Raw genomic sequence first — 23,140 nt, 5'->3', positions numbered from 1 at the left:
GATGTGATAGTATGATGTACATGATACTGAGGTATAGTAAGGCAGGAGAGGGATGTGACAGTAAGATGTACATGATACTGAGGTATAGTAAGGCAGGAGAGGGATGTGACAGTATGATGTACATAACACTGAGGTATAGTAAGGCAGGAGAGGGATGTACATAACACTGAGGTATAGTAATGCCGGGAGGGGCAGGAGCACAGTGCAGGGAGGAGTGCTCCCAGTGTCAGGATGGTAGGAGTGTCTACTGGAGGAAGCCGGCTGTTCTGTCTGCTCTCCTCAGTCTAGATTAGGAGCTCTACATCACCCGGAGGGCGGGCGGACGGAGGATTAAGCTGTCACATAGGGCATAACATGAGCTGACGTCCACTCTGCATGGATAAGTGACACAGACAGAGGTGCTGCACATACTGCTCCCATCTTTCTATAATATACACACAGACATACAGATGATGGATTTTCTCCAGTGCACACACTGTTACCAGCAATCTGCAATGCTATTGTACAGGCTGTAAGTGAAGCTCCCACTCACACGGATATACACAGACACAGTGATTGCAAGTCCCTGGGCTATAGGCCTGGCACTACGGCTTCCACCTGGCTCCTTCCCGGGCTCTCAGTCCTGATCTGCCCCGCAGCCAGCTGGGGGATCTGCCTTCATGTACCCGCACCATGTCAGGGAAGCATTACAAGGGTCCTGAGGTCAGCTGCTGCATCAAGTATTTTATATTCGCCTTCAATGTCATCTTCTGGGTAAGTAGCCTGGCAGTGCAACTCCTGAGGAATCTCTTCTCTATGTGTATACATTGTATCAGTCTGCTGTATTTACATTGTGTGTATTATGTAGATGGTGGATGTTATGGCTATTTCCAATGTAATATATTGCTGATACACAGTGGTGGTTTTGTCTTCTCTGGTAATCTAGGGTTAACCTCGAGCATAGTCTTAGGCCAGGGCTCACAACCACTATATATGTGCAATGCTAATGTATAGGAAAACATTCACACTTCAAGTCTGGGTACTGGTATTGCATTGCATATGGGGTATTGCATTTTTCAGCCTGGACCCAGAATAAGTCTTCATCAAACACTAAACTAAGTATCACTGAACAAAGGAAAATGTATGAAAATGGAATGATAGTATGTAGGGTCACAGGTAGTGGGGACCCCGGACCACCATGTTTATGAGGTCATGTGACTGCACTCTTATGGTCATTGTATACACAAGGCTACGCAACATTACTGCATGGATAAACCCAATGTAAACCCTTGGAAAGAACATGGACACAAGTTTTCCACATAGATAGAATGAATTAATTGGTTCATCACCAGGCTATATACATCATATCTTAGAAAATAGCATAGCATTCAGCTCTGTGGTACCTATAAAAAGACTACAGACAGATCCCATTATATCAGTGGGTTCTAGTGGGGGTCATCATGTAATAGATCAGGCACTGGGTCATGGTTTCTGTTTACAAGGGAAACGGTACCAAATATGTGGACAGAGCCTTGAAGCGTTATTTGCGTCAAAAAGTTTTTTTTTTCCTGAATATCTACTCTCAGGTTCCATTGCACTTCAGAAGGCAAGGAAAAAGCTGCCTAATGATTCGTTGTGGTGACCTCCGAAATATACACAATTTTGAACTGAAAGTGATTTTCCAGTTTCTGCAAATACATGTCATTGTTTGTATAATAAAAAGTTTTACAATTTTCCAATATACCTTTTGTATTACTTCCTTGCAAAGTTTCTGGCTGCGTTTGCACGGGATGTTTACCTTGCGGTCCGAAACACAATAAAGCAGCTCAGAAGAGGAGATTTGCATAATTACATCACTGTCAACATTTGCGTTTCCAAAATGCTACGTTAACATAATGTTTACACTCTCTGTTAACAAAGTGCTTTGTAAGCACAAATGTTAACACAATGTAATTACGCAAATCTCCCCTCCTTAGCTGTTGTATTCAAAATGCATATGTAAATGCCACATGTGAAAGCAGCTGTTGACCCCGATTGAATAAAGTTCTAACCATGGTCATGTGATGTTATACAGGTGCACGGCTCGTTACATCACTCAGCTCTGTTTACTTTCTGTGATATAACGAGCTGTGCACCTGCATGTCCATCACATGACCATGGACAGACCTCTACCCACAGGAAGTAAATATAGAAGCTTTCTATTGGATGACAGCAAGCAGAGATCTAGAGAACCATGCAGAATTGTTACAGAAAGTATATTGGAAACTTGTATAACTTTTAATTTTACAAATCATGACATTTATCTGCTGAAACAAAAGAACTCTTTAATACGTTATAAATTACATTGAATACATTTTACAGTTTAAATATTAATAACTGTGTGCTTTCCCTTATATCTCTTGTTAATATTCAAATTTGTCGCAGCCAAGCATGCATGCACTTACCATAAGTCTTTTAGAAAATATGGATGGTGAAATGTCACTTACTGGTGTTAACTCATTGCCTGACACCACCCGCTATCCCACCATACGTAGCTAAGTAAACCCAATGTGAACAGTGTGATTTGTAGAAATGTATTTATGGAGGGAGCTGTGCTAGAGGTTTATGTAGTCAAGGATACACTTCCACAGCTGCCATATAAATGATGCTGGGTGACAGAGACTTATAATAATTAATTTATTAGGCGCTGAATGCATTTATGACTTATTAGGCAGAATTATAACCTTATGTCATGTACAGGCTGCTAAGCTCGGAGCAAACAAACGTAAATCTTAAACATATATGTTTCTCTATCAAAAAATAGTACCTGCTGGTATAGGGTTCGGATAAAGTCCACCCTATATCACCTAAAAGTATCTGCAACTGGGGCACTATACCTTAAAGCAACTATAAAGTTATAGTAATTTTACCAACTTATTTAATATTTTTCCCCCTTTGAAACAAATAGAACAATGCCTACTTTGTAATGCTCCTCATTTTCTTTCCAAAGTTCTGTCATTTTCTGTTCTGAAAGTGTTTGACAAAAATCTTTCTCACCAGAAGTGAAGTGGGCGGAGACTAATGTCTGTCAGTCTAGGCCCTCAAGCTGAGACCAGTTAGCTTGCCCACAGATCCTATGATGCCTTGTGTTCTCTCTCAAAGTAATTAAGCATTACATCAATTTAGTTTTTCACAAGTAAATCCACTGAACACTGCACATACAGGTGTATATGGTAACTAGCCTGGTAGCTTCCATCACATCGAGGAGCAGGGAACGTGTAATAAGTGGTAGAAATCCAAGTAAACCAGTTACATGAAGTCTATACCCTGTGCTGTGTGAGCACTTAGGGTTAATAGCTTATCTGCACAGAGCGGATACTGTTGATGATAATAAGGTGGGGAGGGGAGCAGCATTAGGAGAGAGATAGTGAAAGTTCTGTAGAATCACAGGGAGCCGAAGTTTAGCTAGTCACCACATTCCACACCACTTTTAACTCGATTGTATTGGGGTAAAGGGGGTGTGGTGACCCTGATAGGGATGGGGTTAAGTGAGCCATCGGTTCACAGAGGGGAGTAGACTCCCGTCGCTCACGTAAAAGAGTCGGCTCTCAGAACCCGCATGTTTGCGAACAACATATAACTAGAGTATAGCAAAGGAACTTCTGTATGTAGGTAACAAAGATAGTAGGCAAAGTTGTTTTACATCCCAAGAGCTATTGATTTGTTGGGAAAAAAACACTTTACAGATACTCTTCAATTACAGCCGTTTTATAATATACAAATGAGTATAGAAGAGTCATTAATAATAAATCGAAAAGTAATGTTTTCTATGGGCAGTCAGTGAACCACAGCTCCTTTTTTTTCATTGACAGCTCTGTGTCTCTTCAAATCTCAGCCTTGGAGGATTGGAAGTCCTGTCCCTTTCCACTTCCAGAATGTTTTTACAAGAATGCTGCCCCTCTCACTGCATGGTGCATTTAGCAGTGTGCACTGTGTGGGAAACTGCAGATCTTGTCACCATTTCGCCAAGCAGCGAAGGGTGGAGCCAAGTGGTGGGGGCGGAGCCAACATAGAAAAAGGAAGAAAAAGTTTGGAGTATGATTTTACTGGTGGGATATAAGGTAGTGGTATGTGAGTAAGATTTATTCTACTAGATTCCCTAGGCAATGTTTTTCAGCAATAAATCACATATTCACACCTGTACAATTGCATTTGCTTAAAGTAACTGTAAAACCTTTATATGATTGCAGCTCACATGCAATTGTCCCCATAAGGTTGTAATAAAAATGCATGTGATATAGTATGGTGAATTTGTTTGCTACTTTGTAGTAGTTTAGAAGGCTTCATCTTATACAACCTGAACACAATGAAAAAAAAGTGTCTGCATGGGGTTCTGCTAAACATTCTGTTCTAGAGTTCTTACAGGGAACTTACTTCCCTTAATATCAACTGTTTATTGTTTAAAACATTCATATATAATATTTGTAATCTATTTTAGACATTTTTATGTTGTTTCTATTTTTTGGTTAATTATAAATCATTGCAGTGTAAAGAAGCTCTGTTTTGACGTTCTCTATCAAAAACAAACTCCTGCAGATTCTAGTTCAGCAGTTTGGGTTTCCTTGGCTGAGTACCTCACTGAGGTGTAAGCTCTGCAGAGATTCAGTAGCCTCTCTATTTACTCCATTATGCAGGTGCCTTTTTAACAAGTCTTCTGGCACTTGGTTACTGAGCTCTTTGTTTCTACCTTTTGACTATTCTACTGCCTTACAATTTTGTACCTCGCTGCCATCTTGGTTTTGGCATGGTTTTCCTGACTTCACTATTTTTTTTCTCTCCCTCTTATTTGTCTGTCTTACTGTTCCGTGCATAAACCCAGCTCAGTTGTAACCTGAGGTTGAAGGTGGTATGGGGTGTGACAAAGGTTGTGGGAAGCATGGTACTCATACTCCTTCCCCGACTTGACAGGCTCCTGTATATGGGAAAAATTATAAATCTGATTTATTTAGAGATTTTGTAAATATCCATTATAGATTGCCAAAAACAAGAAAATGAAGATTTGTATCTTGTGTGCTGATTTTAAAAGTCGGCTGCACTAGTGTAAGACTTACCAGAATTGTGGATATCCTGTGGCCTTGATTCGTGGAAAAACCCCTTTAAGTCAGTGTGGGGAGCGGCCATAGGCTTGAGAAAGCATGTGTTCTGGCGAAACGGCCCATTGCCTATTTGTGGTTGGTGTCCTCCCCGCACTGACTTAATAAAGACATTTGTTCCTGACTCCTGCTGGTGAGTGCTACTACTTTCTCTGCTTGCATGAAAATAGAGTATATACCTTACTGCAGGTATGGTATACTAGAGGGTTTGTGCCAGCTACAATGACTGAAAGCTTCTCAAGAAAGTATTAAAGAATAGATTTAGTACAGACCCTTCCATAGAAACCAGTAATATTGTTTGCATATAAAGCTATTGTTGTCTGGATAGTGTTTTCTACCTTATCTAGTCCTCTAGGATTATAGATATGAACATATTCCTTACTCTCTGCTGACACTTTCCCAGTCTACACAGTAAAGTTATATACAGAATGAAATGCCTGCTTAATACATGTGCTCTAGTGTTCATTGTGAAATCTGAATATATAATTTTTTTTCATCGGTAAAATTTTTTCCTGGAAAGATGTCGTGGGTCTTTATATTTTATTACAGCTGCCTGGGCAAACAGATACATTTTTATTGTTTTGACTATGTAGAGTTCCTAGCGATAAATCCTTTGGGAGGTTCAGTTCAAAGGAAGCAGTTTGTGTGTAGAAAATAATCCTTAGGATATTATGGAGATTACCTCAATTTCCCACACTGGTTTGCAGAGGCTATAACATGGACAGAAATGGGATATTCAGCATAAATGCTCCGCTCCTGATTTCATGCAGTTTGTCACATCATATATGCTGTTTCTATAGAAACACTCTAGGACATTGCCCCAAGAAGTCTAAAATTTCTTAGATTTTAGAGCTAGAAATATGTTTTTCTGGAAAGTCAGGTATTCACACATTTCAAGCCCTATTGAAATTGTAATTAAGAGCATAACATTTTCCTATTTTCCTAGCTGGTATGAATTAAAAGCACTCACAGGCAACTTTTTTGTATTCAGGCGTATATGGTAGTTCATTTAAACATAGCCATGTTTCATCTTCTTTCATAGCAAAAAATGTGAGGCTTCTGTACCCACTTCTGCAGTCTATGGCCCATGTGCCCATTGGTGCAACTACTGACTTCAGTGGACACACGTGCCTGAAAACATTCCAAAATATATTTTATATTATTATGTGCTTGGTTTCCCACAATGGCAACCATAGGTTACAGCTTTTACAATAATAATTCTGGATTCATTTAAAGGTAATCTACCATCAACATCAACCATAATAAACCAGGGACTCTTCCTCAAAGAAACACGCAATGTGATTATGGCAATCTTCTTATATTTGTTATACATGGCCTCCTTCCATCTAAAGTCAAGCCTCTCTGTGCTGCATATTCAGAGACTGTTACACTGTCTGAACTCCCTCCCCCGCGTTCCCTCAGCACTTCATCTCTGCCTCATGTAATATCACTGCAGTATAGGAAGTTTTAGCACACAGTGGGAGGGAGAAGTGCTTCTTGCACAGCCAGTGAATCTACAACACTGAGGAGGTCTGATATCACTCCCAATGCCCTTTTAGTCTCATTAGCATAATTTTAAAAGTTGATTTTAGAAGGCAGTAGGATAACAAATATAAGAAGATTACAGTTACAGTGCCTGGATCTATAAGTAAGAGTCTCTGGTGGTCTGAATGAATTTGTAATCTGGTCTGGATTTATTTTGGGATCTTGGTGTATTTTGTAATTTTTGAGGTATTGGTCAGTATGAATTTAGGTTTCTCAAAGTAGGTCTGAATTAAGCGAGTTTTCCTTTTGAAAACATTTATCCCCTATCCATGCCCAAGTGTTCCCTAGTGCACATGCTCGGTCGCCAGAAGAAATTCCCTTTGGGCCTTTAATTTTAATATTTGGTCTGAGTTCTATATCATTTTGAGGTATGATTGGGAAAGGTGGAGGGGTAGAATTCATTAATATTTTCCCAACTTTTGGGAAGATGAAAGTGTGTGGGAAGTGGACCAGTAATATTTTTCTGTAGAAGTCCTGTAAATGGTAGATTGTACTCTTGGTCCTACAGTGACCTGTGCCCTTACCAGGGCACTTTTTTGTTTTGGGAGCATCTGCCATGGTGGTCACTGGATGTAAATAATTTGTGTTTTCCACTAGATCAGCATGTCTAGATTGTATGGTTTCAATATGCAGGGTATAGCGTATTATAATTAATGCACTCTTCTGTAATTTAACATAGAAGAACATTGCATATTCATTTTGGCTGCAGACTTTATGACTCCTTGGGCGGTATCAGGTTAGGTAAGACCAACTCCATATGTGGCCACAGTGGTTTGAAAGAAGTTGTGGGTTTCTCATGTTTATTTACTGTGTAGTTTTAAGTGCTTAAAAAAGCATTTTGATCAAAGTTTCTGTAATTATGGCTTACTACACAGCCAATCCCTGCACTAGTATTTTTCATACTTCCATCAGCTTTATATAATGTAATCTCTGGCTCAGAATGTCAGTACAACCACATAAAAAGTGTCCTGAACAATTAGTGGTTATGTTGTACTTTATTATATCCAAACTATCTATTTTCTTGAAATTGGGTTAGAGAAAGCACATTGAAGCTGTACATTTTCTGTCTGTATTTAAAATGTAAAGAAGGACAAATAAGTAGTTTTACTTCTTAATATATATGTAGAACATATAATTGACACAGAAATGCACATATTTAGTTTGAGGCAGGCATTGTGACATCTCTGTGTAAGGCAAAAAAATCATGGATTTAAGCACGATCATGTAATTTATAGACACTTATATGCTGTTGTGTGCTCCCCTTGGTCTGTAGCTGCTCTTCAATTTGCTAAAAACTAACACTTAAAATTATGCAAATGAGCCAGAGGGGCTCTGGGGGTGTCACCAGAGTCCCTCTGGGCTCCTTCATCTCACAAATATTCATGCCCTTCTGCAGAGATTACAGCCCATCTCCTCCTGCTTTGCCAGCAGTGATCAACGGGTTAACACCTGCAAAATGCAGCAAAGACTTACTGGCTATGAAGAGGACTCGGCCTGTGAGTCCTCTCGATTCACCCGCAACCAACATCTGGCGTAGTACTACGTCACGTGTCGGTAAGGGGTTAAAGTCTCTTTGCTAGTTCTATTGTGCGGTTTTCCGTTTTGTTACTTCTATACGTCTGTTTTGCGATTTTTTTGCAATCAAGGTTGTATCTCGGATGGCTGACCTTTCTGTCTATACATTGGGGATGGGAGGGACCACCTTCGTGGTTGTCCCATATCACCAAAGATAGATAGATGGATAGATAGAAACTTTAATAATCCCAAAAAGGGAAATTGATGTTTTTCCACAGCAGTAAATTTAACACAACAAAATAAAACATGTATTCACACACATAAAAGATGATTACATAAGAACAAGAAGTATCAGGCCATTATCATCTGGTGCCATGTTTCTCATTCAACAAGGTAATAGCAGATGGCAGGAACGAAGACTCGAATCTTTCACTACTTTTTTCTCGGCAAGTGATGCCGTCCAATAAACTCAATATGCAGGTTGCTAACATCTAAATTTAGTGTATGTAGGGAGTTCCCTGAGATAGACATACATTTTTGCAATAATCTATTTAAAAACTGCATTAAAACTTTCCATACCAACACCAATAACCTGGCCTGCTCATTTTATGATTTTTTTCTATTTTATCTCTATCTTCCTGCTTCAAGCTAGCACCAGAACATTATCCCATAGAAAATACAACTGGCTACTGCTGTGTTATATGCTGTGGCATGCAGGCAGGGCTGTTGAAGAGTTAGACGATTAGGGTTCAGTGTCTTGTCTGTCCTCCCTGATTCCTTTGTCCCAATTATAGATGGAGTTTTCCTTAATTAGTCTGCCATTTGTTGCTTATGTGGCCAATATTAAACAGTCGCATTTCACGTCCGCTGCTTTATTACTGTTAGAGGCCATTCTTGCTTCTTGGCATAGTCGATATTTATAGGAGGGTCCGCTGTATCATTTTCACAGCCAGGGGTAGTTCTGGAGAGCAGCCATATAGACTCTCCCCGCTGTTACTGTCTAGATTTTTCAACTTTTTTAAAGTTTTTATTGTACTGTTGCTTTTCCCTTTCTGCCTTTTTAAATACTGTATGAATTTGTACATGTGTATCTTGCCTTGAGTCTGGTTATTAGAACTCAGCTTTAGCATCACTCTCTTTCTCGGATGTGGTTGTACTGCACACAGATGGGAGGGGTGAGGTGTTTCAAAGTGGTGCTCCAAGGGCGAAGGCAACACCATGGGTTACCAAATGTCTAATTTACGTAAATCATTTTTATGAAGAGTGGTATATACATTTCAGCAAATAATTGTATATTATGAATAACTGTGAGGGTTTTATATGGCTATGAAAGAGACTCCTATTAACTTATACATTAAATCAAATAGATGTCCTTCTCTGAATTATGGCCCTATACAGAGAGGTAGGAGAAAGTCAATTATTTCTTACACAGCAGAACTCACAGGACATGCCAGAGGCAGTCATATCTCTTAGTAATGAATTGTTACTTTTCTTTGCTTACAATTGTAAAAGCAAATAAGAGTTTTTCCAAAAGATACTCTTACCCTTTAGTCACATCTGATTGTTGGGGTCTGACCATCACTCAAACCATAATTATCATGAGAACATGAGCCTGCTGCTGACTCTGAATCCCCTATATCAGTGATGGTGAACCTTTTAGCGGCAGAGTGCCCAAACTGCAACCCAAAACCCCCTTATTTATCGCAAGGTGCCAACCAAAAATTGAAGCAGTAACTTATTGCTCCCTGTTCAACAACTTTCAATCATACTAACCTCCTGAGGACAGCAACACAGTAGAAAGATGGGAAATTTGCATCATTTTAGCTTCTTTCCAGTGTCCCTCTGTACACAGAGTAAATCATGGGGCCAGCAGGAGGTCCTCTAAAGATAATTTGGCCCTGTCTATTCATTCTCCCTCTTCCCAAGTAGCGAAGTAAGTATCAAAATATGACTGAAAGCAGCATCTTTTAAGTTGCTTGGAACTGCAGGAAGATTCTTTGAGTCCTGTCTGGTGTGCTGGGGCGAAGGCCCGGGTGCCCACAGAAAGGGCTCGGAGGGCCGCCTCTGGCACCAGTGCCATAGGTTCGCCACCACTGCCCTATATGAATGTCTGTAGGAGATTACTTACAAGTTCCCAGTGTCATGTGTACTGGGGTCCCAACAAACAAACCCCCAGCAACCTGTGGATAACTTGACTTGGGAAAACCCCTTAAACTGCAGTAAGACCAAAATGTTCAGTTATGCTTTAAAGAGTTTTTCCAACATTTATTCCCTACCCACCAGTCCCCCTAAGTTGCCTTACAACGCTGACCTCCTTAAGACTTTGTATTATTCATTGATGAAGGAGTTTTTCCAAAATCAACATTTATAGCCATGTAGCAAGTCCCATAGACTGCAGTAATACTTCTGGCATGGTTAGGTAGGGGATAAATCTTGATTATGGGAAACACCCATAAGCTTTGTTATTAAATCCTTTGTTTGTGCTTGCATACAGATTGCAGAGGAACAATTCAAAGGATTTTTACTTAAATCAAATTAGATACAAACTATATCCCTTCCTGCACTTTTGTCATGGGTGCCCCCCCCCATCCATATTACAGATCGCGGGTGCACATTGCCCCTCTCCGTGGCACTGTGCCCTCAGCCTGCACTCGCCTCTCCACGCTCCTGCTCCCGTTTTAGCTAGGCCGTACATCGTACTTGAAGTTTAAAGGGCCAGCGCACTGATTGGCGCTGGCACTTCCAGGTTTCCCACAAAGAGTGGCGGCTCCCTTCACTCCCCGCCGGATCTTTTCGCTCATATGCCTCAGAGAAAGCTCTCCCTGCGATTCCCCAGTGTTCCTTGCCCTTCTGCATTTATCTCCTGATGTGACCCTGGACCTCTATGCCGCCTGCCCTGACTGCATGCCTGTGCCTGACTACGAGACTGCCCGCTGTACCTGTACCCTGACCTTGGCTGCCACCGCGGGCTTGTCGCACCTGTTGAACGACCTGGTGGCTCTCTGCTGCAGCAAGTCCATCTCGCTTTGCGGCGGTGAAGACCAGGTGCCACTTAGACTCCAGTCCCAGGTGTCTTCCTTCTCCCGTGGTGGTCTAGGAGGTTCACTGACCCCAAGTCCTGACAACTTTTAAGGATTTATTTATTTTTCTAACTGATACTTGCAGATAGGAAAAAATAAACCATCTTTTATATTTTGTTAATAAATTTGGTTTCCATGGTGTCGGTTTCTTATCCAGTTCTCACATTCTAGGAATTCTAGGAAGTTAATTTCCTGTTTAAGGAGAAGTAACAGATAGAAGCAAATGATTGTTATCCCTTTTCCAGTAGATATAATGCAATCTTAGGATACATCTGAATAGGAGAGTATTCAAATGTAGATTGTGAGGTATTAATCTGCTTTTATGAGACATATGCTGCAAGAGTTTGTCATATACTTAATAGATTACACAATTTAGATGAATAACCTATAATGTTCAATACAATATATTTATATCTTTTGGAACCACTGTTGATTAAAGGGGTTGCATTGCTCTAGCACAAGGGTCAGGAACCTATGGCTCCCCGGACAGATGTAGCACTTTTGATTGCTGCATCTGGATAGACAAATCTGTAATAAATAGCTATCAACACTGTGTATCTTAGACACACAGCGCTGATCACTGGATGCAAGCAGTGATGTTATTGCTGCCTGCAACTTTGTGTAACCCAGGCACAGTCGTCACCATTGTCATTGCTTAGGTGACTGCATCTGGCGTCCACTCCTCTCTATGACCCTGGCACCTTCACCTGAGTAATGGCATCTGGGTCATAAAGAATAGTGCAGGAGCAACAAGGAGCTGGCTGCAGAGAGCGCAGATGAGTACTTTACCGTGACTACCTATCTACTAGAAGCATGCGCTGGGGCTACCTATCTACTGGGAAGCAAGTGCTGGGGCTCTCTACCTACTGGGGAGCAACTCAGAGCATGTTTTTTGGCTACCTGTCTACTGGGGGGCATGTCATGTGGCTACCTATCTATTGGAGGCATGTGCTGTGACTACTGGGGAAAAGTGCACATTGTATGGCTCTCATGGAATTAAATTTTAAAACTTGTGGTTTTCATGGGTCTCTCAGCTAAACAGGGTAGTCTCAAAGTGATTGACTCCATTAACCTCTTTATGCACAATGGCAATAGGAAAAGCTGTGGTTAACTTGTACTTAGCGCACCGTTAGCATTGCCTAACATCAGGGGGATTGCATGGGCACGGAATTAGAGTCTGTGTAATCCGTACAGGAGTCTGGCTGTGTGTGACGGCCGGGCCTCGGCACGAAAAGCCGAGATTGCAAGGCTGTTTGACCCATGGGCGCCGCAGTCACTAATGAAAGCACCGCGCCTAAAGGGCTAACCCAGATACTGGGGTGCTGATCATCTCCACATCATGCCTGGGGTCCAATGAAGGATCCCAGTGCTACCAAGTTCGACTGCCTGTTCGATCCTGCCAGGGGCCCTAGGCTGAATATTATAATGAGGTGGGTCACTGTGATGGAAGGAATTTTTTAAATGAGTAATGGCACCTGAAAACAACATCTTCAAAATCTCTGTTCAAACTGTAAGCCTCCTAAACTCCAAATAAAATAAAATACCATATATAAAAAATGATGTCGACATAAAGCAGACATATGGTTAGGTCATTTAGCAACCAATCTGGGCGACTACCTGTAGATTAACTACATTATATGATGAGCATTACATTTAGAAGTCAGAAAATCATGAATTTTTCACACTTTTCACCAAATTTCCTTCTTTTAGAAATAAGTGCAAACATTTCAACTAATATATAGCATTAATGTGAAGTACAATATGAAAAAGTTGTAAAGTACTGCATATTGTGACACAGTAGTTTGGAAACATCGGCTGTGTCCTAAAGGTGAAAATGAGCTGAAACATCCATCAAATTTAAAAAAAAAAACATGTAAAAAATGCTTTGTTGTGATATTCTTACTAAACATATGTTCTTTGCTATCATAAGACCCTATGTGAACAGCAAATGATAACTATATTCCATACACTTTATCTATTTTTGAAACTGAAGATGTCTAAAATATTCACATGGATAACAATATGACAGTTATGTTGCCATAAACAAAATAAGCTTCATAAAATAGAGGCTATATGTTGTTCTCTGCGGAGTATACAGAATGACAAGCACAGAATATACAGCTGCTATTTCCATTATTATATTATGCTGGAGCATCATATTGCAGAAAATGACTTCCAGGACTGGAAAATGCTTTTGAGTCATTCAACTGCCTACATAATATTGAGTCGTGCTGTTTATAGAACATACAACACATTGGTACATTGCATCATGTCATACTAAGTCTCAATTGACATCAAGGGTAGGCTGTATGAGTTGTACATTTTATATTATATTTTTAACCTCTTATAGACAAAGGTGTTTTTTTTTTTTTTTTTTTTTTTTTTGCATTTTTCACTCCATTCCTTCCACAAGCTATTTGTAGGTTTGTTATCTGCCATACAAATTGTACTTTTTAGTGGCAACATTTAATATTCTCTCCCATGTACAGTACTGGAAAGTTGGGAAAAATCCTATTGCAGTGTAATTGGCAAAAAATACAAAAATCTTTGTAAAAAGCTGCACAAACCCCCAAATGCTACCAATGAAAATTACAGGTCATTAATATAAAATAACCCGTCATCTAGTTTGATGGAAAGTCACAACCTTTAGAAGATGGCAATGCAAAAACTACAGATTTTTTTTTAACAATACTGTTTTCATTGTATAACATCAGCAAAATAAAAAAATTATATCATTTAGGTATTGTTGAAATTGCACTGACCCACAGAATAAAACTAACATGTATTAACACCACAAAATTTAAATAAGAAATAAATTTTTTTCCCCATCCTCTCCAAAATGTGTTTATAAAATTGAGTCAATAAGTTATAGGCTTTCCAAATTGACACCACCAAATAGTACAATTTGTCTCACTCAACCAGTGACATACACTCACTGGCCACTTTATTAGGTACACCTGTCCAACTGCTCGTTAACACTTAATTTCTAATCAGCCAATCACATGGCGGCAACTCAGTGCATTTAGGCATGTAGACATGGTCAAGACAATCTCCCGCAGTTCAAACTGAGCATCAGTATGGGGAAGAAAGGTGATTTGAGTGCCTTTGAACGTGGCATGGTTATTGTGCCAGAAGGGCTGGTCTGAGTATTTCAGAAACTGCTGATCTACTGGGATTTTCACGCACAACCATCTCTAGAGTTTACAGAGAATGGTCCGAAAAAGAAAAAACATCCAGTGAGCGGCAGTTCTGTGGGCGGAAATGCCTTGTTGATGCTAGAGGTCAGAGGAGAATGGGCAGACTGGTTCGAGCTGATAGAAAGGCGACAGTGACTCAAATCGCCACCCGTTACAACCAAGGTAGGCAGAAGGGCATCTCTGAAAGCACAGTATGTCGAACTTTGAGGCAGATGGGCTACAGCAGCAGAAGACCACACCGGGTGCCACTCCTTTCAGCTAAGAACAGGAAACTGAGGCTACAATTTGCACAAGCTCATTGAAATTGGACGGTAGAAGATTGGAAAAACGTTGCCTGGTCTGATGAGTCTCGATTTCTGCTGCAACATTCGGATGGTAGGGTCAGAATTTGGCGTCAACAACATGAAAGCATGGATCCATCCTGCCTTGTAGCAATGGTTCAGGCTGGTGGTGGTGGTGTCATGGTGTGGGGAATATTTTCTTGGCACTCTTTGGGCCCCTTGGTACCAATTGAGCATCGTTGCAACGCCACAGCCTACCTGAGTATTGTTGCTGACCATGTCCATCCCTTTATGACCACAATGTACCCAACATCTGATGGCTACTTTCAGCAGGATAATGCGCCATGTCATAAAGCTGGAATAATCTCAGACTGGTTTCTTGAACATGACAATGAGTTCACTGTACTCAAATGGCCTCCCCAGTCACCAGATCTCAATCCAATAGAGCATCTTTGGGATGTGGTGGAACGGGAGATTCGCATCATGGATGTGCAGCCGACAAATCTGCGGCAACTGTGTGATGCCATCATGTCAATATGGACCAAAATCTCTGAGGAATGCTTCCAGCACCTTGTTGAATCTATGCCACGAAGAATTGAGGCAGTTCTGAAGGCAAAAGGGGGTCCAACCCGTTACTAGCATGGTGTACCTAATAAAGTGGCCGGTGAGTGTATATAGAAACATAGGGGCACATTTACTAAGGACCTTGCACTGGTTTTCTGGCGGTCTCTCTCTCATGTGCAAACTGCTTACGCAGGTATTTAAGGAGTACCTGCGTCATGTGTCGCCCAAAATCTGAGAATTGTGTCGCCTGCTCTATGTCGGGGCAGTGCAGGGAGAACGTGCGCCAGAATTCCTGAATCTGGTGCCTTCTGCACACTACACAGGCAAACTGCACATAGTGGGGCAAATTTACTTACCTGGTCCTGTAGTGATCCCCGATTCGGACGGTCTGACGAACATGAAGTCTGCCGTGATTCACATAGCTTGTGCGCCCGAGTTCCCGCATCCATCGCTTCCCCGCCGAGGTCCGCCGGAGTTCACCTTCTTCTCAGTGCTTGTAAGTGCGTGTCTTGCGACACAATTCGAAATGTTAAATCCCGCGCGTAGTCCAAATCCGTTGGGTTATCCAATGGGCTGACCTCTGCAAGCCAGCACTGATGCGCCAAAATCCGATCTCGTGCACCGAAATCCCCTGTTAAATGCGGCACAAAATGGAAATCGTCGGGAAACACAATGAAAATGAGCTCCGCGGACCCTTTGTAAATAAGCCGCACTGTTTTCTCTATGGTTTAAATGTAAACCTAGGTCCATTGTAAATAAATAGCTCTCATTAAATGCCTTGCTGGTTTTCCTGATATGTAAAGCCAAATTGTTTAAGAAGTGTAATTATTTCAGCCAATTCTAGCTTAAATAAATTTCATTTATACAGCAGGAACACCTTGAAATTTGTTCTAAGCTTTAGTAATTGATTTTCATTTAGTTGTACAATAGGAACCTTCAATCACCACTCAATAATGTTGTTTACAAAGCATATTTACCAAAATGTCTGACTTATTTCTTCAAAAGTATCAACATTTAGGCTTTTTTATGCAAGTTGCCAAGTATTTGGGGGTGCCTGATAACCTATAAACTACCCTGTTTCCCCTAAAATAAGACATCCCCCGAAAATAAGACCTAGTATAATTTTGTTCAGGGTAAGAAATATAAGGCCTCCCCTGAAAATAAGACCTAGCGGCAGTCATTGCAGCAGTTCCGCCCAAGCCGTTACATTACTATTAGGAAATCCTTATAAATGCTGCAGAAGGATGTGACATGGGGAAGAATTCATAGAATTAAATCACTGACCGTTGTGCTGCAAATGTGATACCAGCAGCTCCCAGGATAAGAAGGGTTCATTTATGGAAAGTGAAAGTGAGACGGGGGCCAATGAATCTAATAGAAATGGAGTCACAAGAAATACAGCATGAAATTTAGAGTTTGGAGAGTCATAAGGATGTTAGAGAAGTTGATTTTTTGTTCAATGATAAATGTAAATTCTTGATCATGGAAAAATAAGACATCCCCTGAAAATAAGACCTAGTGCCTCTTTAGGAGCAAAAAATAATATAAGACACTGTCTTATTTTCGGGGAAACAGGGTAGCATAAACACACAGACAGCCAGGTATTGTGGCTATTTTCCCACCTGCACCATCTCAATGGCAAGTGGGCGCAGAGTGGCATGAAGGGGCCTGTGTTTCTGCGCAATTGCTATGGCCTGTGCCAGGATCTTGAACAGTTTATGGCGCAATTCTATGACAGGTCCTGAATTGCTAGGCGCAAGGTTGCGTGCCTGATATATCTAGAAGCCGGAGCCTCTTGATATACATCTGGTGCAGCAGGAGGGGTGTGGAAAACATAAAGGGCTTTGTGCACATTGCATGATAAATCTCCCCTATCTATGTGGTTGTATTATAAGGCAGTGTTCATACCTATCATGTTTGCATGTGGCCAATCTCCATCAGACAAAGCTGGTAGCTGTTCTGAGAATAATGCAAGTCAATATTTAGTATGATGCTTATTGTTTAGCACAGACTGGGGATTCAGTAGCATATTTTAGCTTTTTATATATTTCTCGTGGACTTTCAATTTTACACTACAAAAATCACTAGAAAAGGCGTATTGCAAGTGCAGGATGCACCAACACTGTATGTGTCCGTTAATAATATAGGAATTTCATGTGGGAGAGAAAGTGAATTCTCTGGTGCATTTTTGAGTGATGCTTTTTGGGTGGATATTTCATGTCTAACTTTATTGCATAGTATTTCTGGTATGCTATTAGGGTGTTGGCTGAAGTTCGCGATCAGATAGAGGCTTCTCATTTCTATGGTCAGCTTGCTCTTTAATGATTTCACATTCCTGTACTTCATGAAGGAAGGGAACTCATTTTCCAGTTTTCAGTAAAGTAGAACTAACAATTAGGAAATCGTGAGAATTTGTGTTGAGGAAGACAAAAGTTGAAACATGCTTTAAAAGTGAAAAACAGATATTTTAGGTTTAAAAGCAGCTGTTTATTACACAACACAGATTTTTTTGGCGAACAAATCGAGAAATTTACATAGTTTGTTGCTGTTTGTATTTATTATTTTGGCCTGTAGAGCGTAAAGCTCACATTAGAAACACATTGTAAAGATGTTTACACTGTTATTATTAGCAGATGCAAGTATTTTTGAAGTTAATGCCGGAGTGGTGCATCTAAAAAAATTGCTGCATGTTTAATTAAACGTCCATGCCCTCCGATTTCTGTCGCATGAAAGCCGGCGCCGATGTGCGAAAATCCAATTACGTGCACCAAAAAACCCTTCTAAATGCGGTGCACATCAGAAATCTTTGGATACTCCGATAATAGTGCGGTCCGTGGACCCATAGTAAATCAGCCCCATTGTGTAATGACGTACGTTGTTTAAACCACAGGTTGACAAGTAGCATTTAGCTTTGACTCTGTGGGGCACATTTACTTACCCGCCGCAATTCACGAAGATCGTGCGTCCAATTTCCTGCATCAGCCGCTGCACCCACTGAGATCAGCCGGAGTTCACCTTCTTCTTTCCGGTGCATGTGAGTGCTGATCTTGCGACACAATTGGCTTTTTAAATTCCGCGGTTTGTCCGAATCAGTCGGGTTGTCTGTCGCCCACGCCCACCGATTTGTGTCGCATGCAAGCCGGCGCCGATGCGACACAATCTGTCGCAATTGCGTGCGCCAAAAACCTGGGGCAATTCAGGCCAAAAAGCGGAAAAAATTGTGCAACCTGACGAAAATGCGGCGTTTGGACCCTCAGTAAATGTGCCCCTGTTTTTTAAAGGAGGAAGATTAACTAATAAGACATATGAAAACCTACAAAGTGTGGGATTAGGTAAATCAGGAAAGTTTCTTATGACAGCATGATGCAGTGTAGATTCATGAGGTAAAGTTATTGTATGGCATATGTTGAAGGTTTAGGAGGCTCTGGTAGACCGGACTGCACAGTGTACAATTCTGACTGCCGTAGATTTTTTCCATATTCCAGCAAACATCCAGCTTGAGCACTTGTTGGCTGTGTAGAGTGCGCATGCGGTAAATAATCTTCATACCTGGTGAAGTACAATTATTCTGAGACTTGTACACAAGAAAACTGGGGTACAGGCCCTGATAAATCTCCCCTAAAAGCCCTACCTAAATCTATTCAGGACATTTTACTACAACATTTGCCTGCACACATTTAAATTATGCTAAAATAGTCTCAACATGACTTTTGTCAAAAGCAGAATAGCAATTTAATTCTGTGACTTATCCTGTTGCTGAACTTTGCACTATATTTTTTTGGTAATTATGGGCAGTTCAGTGCAGCAGATCACATTCTATGTATACATTTGGGGTTGTTAATGTATTACTTGCTATTACAAACTTCTCATCTTTCAAGTTAATGCTTAGTTTATTCATTTAAACATCTGGATGATAGTGAAAGGTGAGAGAGATGAGGTCAATTCTAAATCTGTTGGACGTCATGAGATTAAGAGGCAACACAAGAGGCAAATCTGTTCAGTACTATAGAATATAGAATAAAAGCATTACTAAGTAGCAGCCCCATTGTGAAGTTGACTGCAAGATTAACCCCAACGTTCCACCCACTATGCACATTCTTGTTTGAAATGAGTATATAGTTTGCTTTGAATTAAATTGTATAGTGTACCTAACTAAACTTACCTAATTGTGTACCTAAACTAAACTTTCAACAAAAAGGCATAAATTAAGTGCAGATGATAACAGGAAACATTCCTGTGTCCTTTTTTCCCCCCCTGTCTTTCTTTACTGTTATGATTAACAGCAGATTAAATTTGTGGTTCTTCAGAACAGACTGCAGTCACAAGACACCAGTTATGAGGGGGGTATAAAATTTTTTAACCCCTGCGGCACACCCATTCCCAGCACGAAGGTGTTGATTTTTATAGTAAAGATAAGAAAATGCAGGAGAGACGACTCAGCAGTTAAACTCATGGATTGATGCAATGTAATAAGTAAATTATCGTTATATTAAGGGGAAAATTGCATTATGAGTAGAGGGCCAAGTGACTACCACCACATCACTGGTAATTGTCGATGGTCCCCTCTATTCACAATGCAACTAAAAAAATAAAGTCAAAACTCACCTTTCTGACATCATCTGACATCATAGGTCCTCTTCTGTCTGAGACAGAAGAGGACCTATGGGGGACGTCGGAAAGATGAGTACAGTGTTATTTTTTTTTTCCTACTACAGGGGCTGGGCAGGCTGTATGCTACAGGGGCTGGGCAGGCTGTATGCTACAGGGGCTGGGCAGGCTGTATGCTACAGGGGCTGGCAGACTATATACTGGGAGGCTGTAACCGATGCATTTCCCACCCTCGGCTTATACTCGAGTCAATAGGTTTTCCCAGTTTTTTGTGTTGAAAATAGGGGTTTCGGCTTATACTCGGGTAACTCCAGCCCCGACGCGTGTTTCGGCTCAAATGACTCAGGCAAACTTAGTAAGACATGTGCCACTGTAAACATAGGATAAATGAGCCGAAACACCCGTCGGGGCTGAAATTACCCAGGACCTGGGAACCTGCAATTTGACTATGGGTAAGAGAAGCTGTTTACCTTAAATACTCGGGGCAAGTGCAATATAACTATATAAATGCAATAACATTATCCTATGTTTACAGTGGCACATATCTTACTAAGTTTGCCCGAGTCTTAGATAACATACAATGCCTGGTTTTCCCTTTGTGTCCAAGTGGTGTCACTCCCATCTGTGGTTGTACATTTTTTAACCAGTATTAATTATAATTATCCGTTATGTCTATAACCATGACCATATAAGAATTATGTGTTTTATATCCTGGGCCCGTTCCCTCTCTGTGGGGACAAAATAGGCTTATAATTACTATTCATAGCCCTAGGCTTTGGTGTCCTATACGACTCTAGAGGTTACCATGTTTTACTAACTAAGCTATATACTTGGGTCAATATGTAACCGGCTTTACCTCTATTCAGTGGTCAAAGTTAGGTATAGACATTTCGTAATGACCATACTGTCAGGCTCTAGGGGTAGTGGATCCACTGGACCACAGCGGATGATGACTTAAGCGACACCTGGGACCGGAGTCTAAGTAGTACCCAGTTTTCACCAGAGCCGGGATGCTGTGGTGTGGTACCACCACGTCGTTCCACAGGTCGCAAGGCGAGGTACAGAATCATCAGGCAAAGTCATGGTCGGGGACAGGCAGTAGGGAATTCGGAAACACAGCAAAACGTGCATATGAAAGCTTTCTCAAAGGCTCTAGGCACTAAGATCCAGAAGGGAATGCTGGGAGAGGCCAGCTTTTATGCATTTACAGCACCAATCAACGATACGCTGGCCCTTTAAATCTTAGAGTGCCAGCACACACGCCCTAGGAGGCGAAGACGAGTGTGTCAGATGCTGGAGCTGGGACTGGAGCAAGGACGGGTAAGTGGTGCAAATGTGGCGCCACTGGGCAGCGAGGGGTACGGGTGAGCCCACGTCCCGCGATAAGAGCACCTGTGACATACATTTTATGGAAGTAAGAGACAATAGAGGACCTGATGTGGTCAGCTATCCTAAGTAGTGGTGACATCTCTGATTTTATTGAACGACTGAGTATTAATCTCCCAAAACAACAGATTGATAGCCACTTCAAGTCCTGAAAATAGTTTTAATTGGCAAAATATCTGGAATCCTCTAGCATCATGCACTGATTGATGTTTGGGAAAATATTTAATGGACAGAAATAACATTGTTACCTGTTGGCACTGGCAATCCAGCTACCATATTATTGTAGAAATGGTTTATTAGGACAGGATTTACATGCTTATTTATCATGCATTTTAACGCATACATTTTAATCTTGCTTGACAAGAGTTTATGCATCATTAATAGAAAGGCATAATCAATTATTAACTTAGGTCCACGTCTATCATTTCAGTTACATCACCAATAAATTAGCCACAAATAGAAGTACTGTATCATTTTGTGTTTTTTTTTTTTCTGTTTACTAAACACTGTTGTATCTGGGTCATCGGAAAATATACTTGCTGTATGCCCATGCATTCACGTGCCAAACCAATGTATTTACAGCACAGCAGACAATTCCAGGGAGAGAGAACCATGCCATAAGTTGAAACTGCCTGAACAATAACATCAGCAGAAGTAAAATCTATGTTAGGTGAATAATTATTTCCCAATAGTATCATTGAGTAAACACAGCTTTTTCTTGGGTTTTTGAATTGAAGTGATAATAGGAGGAAATGGAAGAGAAAGCTGTAATAACATGCAAGAACTGGAAAAAAGAGACCTTAGAGATACAAGGGGAGAGTTCAGCTGTTGTTCAAATATTTGGCCGATTTTTCTTTTTAATGTCACAACAACTGAGTTACTTTATTTAATTTGTTACATAAGACAAGGACAATGGTGCCTATTTATTAAGAACTGAATTCCACAATCCTGGCATGAAAAAGTGAGGCTTCACAAAATTCTAGGATTACTTAAAGGAAACTTACTATTTGATTTGATGCATTATGAAACAAACATACCTTGAGAATCCTGGATCATATCTTGGTTAATCCCCAAGATGAGTGGTTTTGTTTCATAATGCATTAAATCAAATGGTAGGTTTCCTTTAAAGTACAACTGTAGAAATGTATCAAACATTCTTTGATACAGCGTGACAATTTGGGGCCCATTATTGCAGCACAGACTCCCGCAATATTGCATTGATAATTTATTGGAAACATTTTGGAAGGGAAAGAAAAAAGATTACAATTCCAAAATCATAATTTTACACTCTATATTTTGTACATTTCAACTTTAATCCCTTGGCTAATGCAATTACATTAGTGCTACATATGCTTAAATTATTAAATTTTTCATTATTGGTATGTTGAGGAAAACCATTTTTTACAGTTGTTTTTCTAGTTTTGTGTATTGTGATATCTTGTGCTGGCAGTATGAAGCTGAGAGACAGGCAGGGGTTAAAACCATGATATCTGCCCTTCACCTATCTCCGGCTGATTACTGACCAGCTATATTCCTTCCAAGCCCTTAGTTAGGTAGTAGTTACTTTCCCAGTTTCCTGTGAGTTGTTATGCTTCTGGATTGATTGATTGATTGGACCTTTTGGCTATTTCTTACTATACTTTTGATTTTTGATTTGGACTTTGACATATTTTACCTATCCATGCCAATCCTGGTACTGATCTTGGCTTGCTGACTCTTTGAAGTGCTCATTTCCCCTCACTTTCTCTTAACATACTGTAGGTAACATCAACTAGTTGGTTGGGAGGTAGGGTAGTCTTCAAGTATTCAGGGACAGTTTGGGGGTGTTTAGTGTTAGTGGTCACGTTCCTTTC

At 40.6% G+C, this 23,140-nt stretch overlaps 1 protein-coding gene across 1 annotated transcript in view; it reads left to right on the top strand.

The window, feature by feature from the left end:
- Window positions 1–223: 223 nt before the first annotated feature.
- TSPAN5 (tetraspanin 5) overlaps window positions 224–23,140 on the top strand; it is an 82,633-nt gene continuing 59,716 nt past the window's right edge. The window contains exon 1 of the mRNA XM_072118118.1: window positions 224–753. Coding sequence (XP_071974219.1) covers window positions 673–753 — 81 coding nt within the window. The 5' untranslated portion in view covers window positions 224–672. The remainder of the gene's footprint in view (window positions 754–23,140) is intronic.

This window comes from Engystomops pustulosus, chromosome 1 (assembly GCF_040894005.1).
Source record: "Engystomops pustulosus chromosome 1, aEngPut4.maternal, whole genome shotgun sequence".
In the NCBI taxonomy this organism is placed as follows: domain Eukaryota; kingdom Metazoa; phylum Chordata; class Amphibia; order Anura; family Leptodactylidae; genus Engystomops; species Engystomops pustulosus.
The sequence above is the reverse complement of the archived record's forward strand: the minus strand, read 5'-3'. Positions and strand labels throughout refer to the sequence as shown.